Raw genomic sequence first — 5266 nt, forward strand, 5'->3', positions numbered from 1 at the left:
AGACTTAAATTACATTCTCTCCTACATCATGTGACTAATATGGCCAATGTGATTAGCTGTGCCTTTCAGGGAGCTCTGTTTAGTTTTAGCAGCGGCAAGCCTGCGCTGCAAGGACATGCAAGGAGGAGAGGAGGACGGCAGCAAAAAGGAAGAACCTGGCTATAAAAAAGTATTTTTCAAAGAAACCTGTAAGATTCTTTACAAATCCTACCATGTGGATTCATGGATTTTTTTTTCACATTCTGTCTCTCACAGTTGAAGTGTACCTCTGGTGCAAATTACTGACCTCTGTCATCATTTTAAGTGGGGGAACTTGCACAATCGGTGGCTGACTAAATACTTTTTTGCCCCACTGTATGTCCTATTTGTCAGGTGTCAGAAGAACCAACACAGAGAGTAATGGTGACACAAGATCACAGGTGAAATTGGATGATGACTTGTTGGTTCATGACTGTATTTGAAGCACATGTGTGACTGCATGTATGTGGAATGTCTCACTGTTATTCATCAGGTGACAGAGGCAGCTCTGCCATGTTGTAGCTCAGAGGTGAAGAGGCGAGGTCACAGGTGACTGACTGATGTTTTGGTGCTATAGATTAACTAGTATTTATTATCACGACAGTTGTTAGGCTGCTGATGTAAATTGATTCTTTAGTGTACATTTGACAAAGAATCTGAATTGACATTTCTCACTTTTTATATGGCACAAATCAATGTGTTATTTTATCAGGTGGCAATATGTCCTAGTGCAGTCAGAGGGGAAGAGCCAGGGCCAAAGGTGAGAATCAGAATCAGAATCAGAATACTTTATTGATCCCTGGGGGAAATTAAGCACAGAATAATAATTTTAATCTCAGGATAAAATGCAGGTACTGAGGATGAAAGAAGCTTCAGTGCTCTCAGAAGACTAAAAACATGGCTAAGGTCAACAATGACTCAAATGAGATTAAACAATGCTGCTGTATGTCCACCAGGACATACTGGACAGTATAGATGTAAAACCAATATGCCAGCAGTTTATCTCAGTTAACGAGAGGAGAAGGCATGTGTTTGGCTGCTTCACATACACTGTAAAACCCAATAAGTTAATTTTACTCAAAACTTTTGGTGAAACTGATTACATAAAATATTTTAAGTAACTAAAACTTAAAAATAAAAGTTAAATAAACACACTTTATTTATTAGCTTTAGATAAATATTTTTAAGTACCATTGACAAATGTTTTTATGTTATATCCACATTTTTGGTTTAGTACTCTCTACTTGATATTTTGAGTTTCAAGTACAAATCTAGCTCAAGTAACTTTAAGGAATTAATTTTTAGTTTCAAAATGTTAACCATTTTAAGCTAATACAACTCAAAAATTTAAAATACAAATGCTTGTAATATCCAAATCTACTGTGTTTTGAATTTGATATAAAAAAAAAGTGCCCAAAATAATTACACTTGTAAAAACATAAGACAGAAAATATAAATTCAAGTTACAAATTTATTGAGTTACTTTAACACATAGCCTTTCTAACAAAAAGCCCAAAGACATAAATCCACCACATTTTATAGGGAATAATGTCGGAAATTTTGGCACAAGGTTACAATATTAGAAATAAAGAATTTCACAACATGTTTTAAGAGTATTCAAATTTGATTAACACATGAGTATGGCCTTTTTATTAAAAAACAAACAAAAGGAAAAGAAAATCCTGCATTATTAGGTGGGAAAACCGAATGAAAGTTATAGTATAGTGCAGCTAATACACTGAAATATAATTGTTAACCTTTTTAATATGCCAATACTGTGGTTATGCAAAATGCACATTTGTAGAGTGCAATCACAGTCTCAACAACAAAGCAATAAAACATTAAATAGAAAAATACTTCTTTAGAGACATAAAACAAAGTGTTATAAACCTCCTTAGTGCCTTATGTCAGTTATGAATAGTTCAGGAGGAACGTTCCTTACGTGACATTCAAGATCCCACCTAGAAGCCAGAAATGTAGTGAGATTGTCCTTCATTTTCTCTATAGATTTACAGTTATCTAACTAAAAACACAATCAAAATCAACTAAAAACACAAGTGATGATGGGGGAAAAAATAAATTAATAAAATAAAAATCACCCCTTTTACTTTGGATGTGGCTTTTAGATAATGAAGTATGAAACAGAGTCTGCAAAGATTTCTTTATTCTATTCTCTCTTTAAAAAAAAAAAAAAAAAAAAAAAAAACTTATCCAGACTTGGAAACATGATAAACTGAATTACTTGCTTTAACAGGCACTTGAGGGCTGTGTAAGAACCCTGGACATTATTCTGCTGCCAAAAGATCATTTTTAAGACTCAGCACTTTGGGCTTCAACTTCCCACCCTCCAGACCCATCAAAACGTTCTGAATGAAGTCAAAAATGTTGGCCAAACATTTTGGGTAGCTTAGGTGCAGGGCGTAGGTCAGTCCAAATATCACTAGAAATGCATCAGCCAGGGTGGTGAAAACAATGATCATGTTACCCTCGACCAAAACTGCAGTCTTCTCAGGGCAGAAGAATGTTGCATCGCTGGAATTGGCTCTGATCAGGACTCGTCCAAGTGGCACTTCACTAATATCTGGTCTATCAGAATGCATCATCTACAGAAAACAAAATTACTTCATGTTAGTGCATTCAAATTCAAATTTTATTTGTCACGTACACAGTCATACACAGTACGATATGCAGTGAAATGCTTGGACAACTGCTCGTGACCTAAAGAAAACAAAAAAAGGAAAAGGCTATGAATAAGATAGGAAATAAATATGAAAAATTAAAAAGGGAAATAAATATGAAAAATTAAAAAGGGTAAATTTTACTAGGAAGGAATAAAATATAAATTAAGGTTAAAAATGAAATAACTGTACAACACAAATTAGAATGAAGGGTAAATTTAACTGGGAAAGAATATTTTATTTTATGGGAAATCTTGGCAGCATCATTAGGAAACGCATGCGGCGTGCGACTGACGAACAACGACCACTGAAACAGGAACCCCCCACACATATAAATTAAAGTTGAATTTCTCTTAGTTTCATCTATACAAGTCACATTTCTGGATTATTACTAGCTCAGAAATCAATTGTTTGAACAACAAAAAAGCCACAACACACCAAAGATTTGAGAAAACAAACTGACAAAAATAGTACTTTTAGTAAAGCAAAGTCATACCTCTTCGTAGCAATAACAACAGAAAGTCAATAGGAGTTATATATTTTTTTCATTTGTACAGTGATGTATGGTTGGGCTAGGAACATTATAGAAGGTCTACACACATTAAAAACATGTAGTGTTTCCATTATGTGACATGGACACTGTTGTAGACAGATCCAAGCATGGAGATGCTTCTCAAACTGTCAAAGTGTCATAATGTTTTGAGAAATCTAAACAAGGATGCTACTAAGATATTGTTCACAACTTTGTCCAAAACTTACATCCCATGTTTTGATGAAGGTACAGGTGTCTTCGTACAAATAGGCAGAGAGGGCATGAAGCACACCAGCACTTTGGGCATGGATATCAGCTTGTTCCTACATCACAAGAAAATTTTTATTTTAAATTATTGGCTAACCTAGTCAAGAATGGTAATTAAAATTGAAAAATTGATCAAATTAATTAAAGCTCAAAAAACAAGACAAAAACCCACTAACCTGGAGATTATAGCTTCTGAAGAGCTGAGACAGGACATCAGACACGTTCCCTGTGCAAACAGCTTTCTTTCTGAATAAGCTCTGGAGCCGGGGAGCATGTTGATCCAGCACAGCATAAAAGTGGTTTTTCAGGTGAAGGTTTGTAATCCTGTGGAATTCTGCACAGATCTGAACACACATAATTTGTTCAGACAGGCCAGATAACAGGAGTTGATATAAAATACATCTTGTTAGATACATCTATATACATTCTTACCTGGGACTGGGTGTCATATGCTGTGGGAGTGTCTGGTCGGGCGTGGTCCAGGTTCCTGTCATTCGTCCCTGGGGGTGGAGTTGGCCAGCTCATCACCTGTTGTCAATCTCCGGGGCTCCACCTAGAGGGTTTTTAAGCCGGCACGGCCTGCCACTCCTCGCCAGTTCATCCTGCTACCATCTGTGGTAAACTCGCCCTCCTCTGAGCTCTGACTCTGTATATCTGGACCATGGGTTAATGTGTTTTTGTTTCCTGTATTCTTCAGATTCACCACCCGTCGCACTCATCAGTAGTGCTGGTTTGGTCTCCACACCTCTTCAACCTGAGCCTGAGGTTGGGAAGAGTCCCACAGCTCTGGAAAACCTCCTGTGTTGTACCAGTGCCAAAGACTTCACGCCCCAAGGACCTCAACAGCTACAGGCCGGTGGCTCTGACATCCCACCTGATGAAGACCCTGGAGCGGTTGGTCCTGGCTCAGCTTCGGCGCCTAATAAGCTCATCACTGGACCCACTTCAGTTTGCCTACCAGCCTGGCATTGGAGCGGATGATGCCGTCATTCACCTCCTACATCGTTCCCTCGCTCACCTGGAGACCGCTGGAAGCACTGTGAGAATCATGTTCTTTGATTTCTCCAGTGCCTTCAACACCATTCTTCCCTCGGTTCTAAAGGACAAGCTGGTGAACTCTGGAGTGGACCATCACCTCACTACCTGGATCCTGGACTACCTCACCGACCGACCACAGTATGTGAGGACTCAGGGCTGTGTGTCGGACAGGGTCGTCTGCAGTACTGGGGCCCCACAGGGAACGGTTCTGGCTCTGTTCCTCTTCACCATCTACACTGCAGACTTCCCCCACAATTCCACCCAGTGCTTCCTGCAGAAGTTCTCTGATGACTCTGCAATAGTCGGCCTCATCACTGATGGGGACGACAAGGAGTACAGAGGTCTGACCCAAGACTTTGTGGACTGGTGCCAGCTGAACTACCTCCAGATCAACGCCAGTAAAACCAAGGAACTGGTGGTAGACTTCCGCAGGCACAAGCATTCTCCACTGCAACCACTGAACATCCAAGGTATGGACATTGAGGCTGTGGACAGCTACAGGTACCTTGGTGTTCATCTGAACAATAGACTGGACTGGACTCATAACTCAGACGCCCTCTACAGGAAAGGGCAGAGCAGGCTGTACCTGCTGCGGAGACTCAGGTCGTTTGGAGTGGAGGGCACACTCCTGAAGAAATTCTATGACTCTGTTGTGGCTTCTGCTATCTTTTATGGCGTGGTCTGCTGGGGCGGCAGCATCTCTGCTGGGGACAGGAAGAGACTGAACAGGGTG

At 39.8% G+C, this 5266-nt stretch overlaps 1 protein-coding gene across 1 annotated transcript; it reads right to left on the reverse strand.

Annotated features, from left to right (window-relative positions):
• Positions 1-1518: 1518 nt before the first annotated feature.
• Positions 1519-4465, reverse strand: LOC308401438 (uncharacterized protein). The gene is made up of 4 exons (XM_080889643.1): positions 3928-4465; positions 3672-3839; positions 3456-3551; positions 1519-2621 (listed from the first exon to the last, which is right to left on the reverse strand). The coding sequence occupies exons 1-4, from the start codon at positions 4018-4020 to the stop codon at positions 2304-2306; spliced, it is 675 nt and encodes a 224-aa protein (XP_080745769.1). The 5' UTR covers positions 4021-4465; the 3' UTR covers positions 1519-2303.
• Between the last annotated feature and the right edge of the window lie 801 nt (positions 4466-5266).

The sequence above is a fragment of the Rhamphochromis sp. 'chilingali' genome (assembly GCF_963969265.1).
Source record: "Rhamphochromis sp. 'chilingali' genome assembly, chromosome: 8".
Classification (NCBI taxonomy): domain Eukaryota; kingdom Metazoa; phylum Chordata; class Actinopteri; order Cichliformes; family Cichlidae; genus Rhamphochromis; species Rhamphochromis sp. 'chilingali'.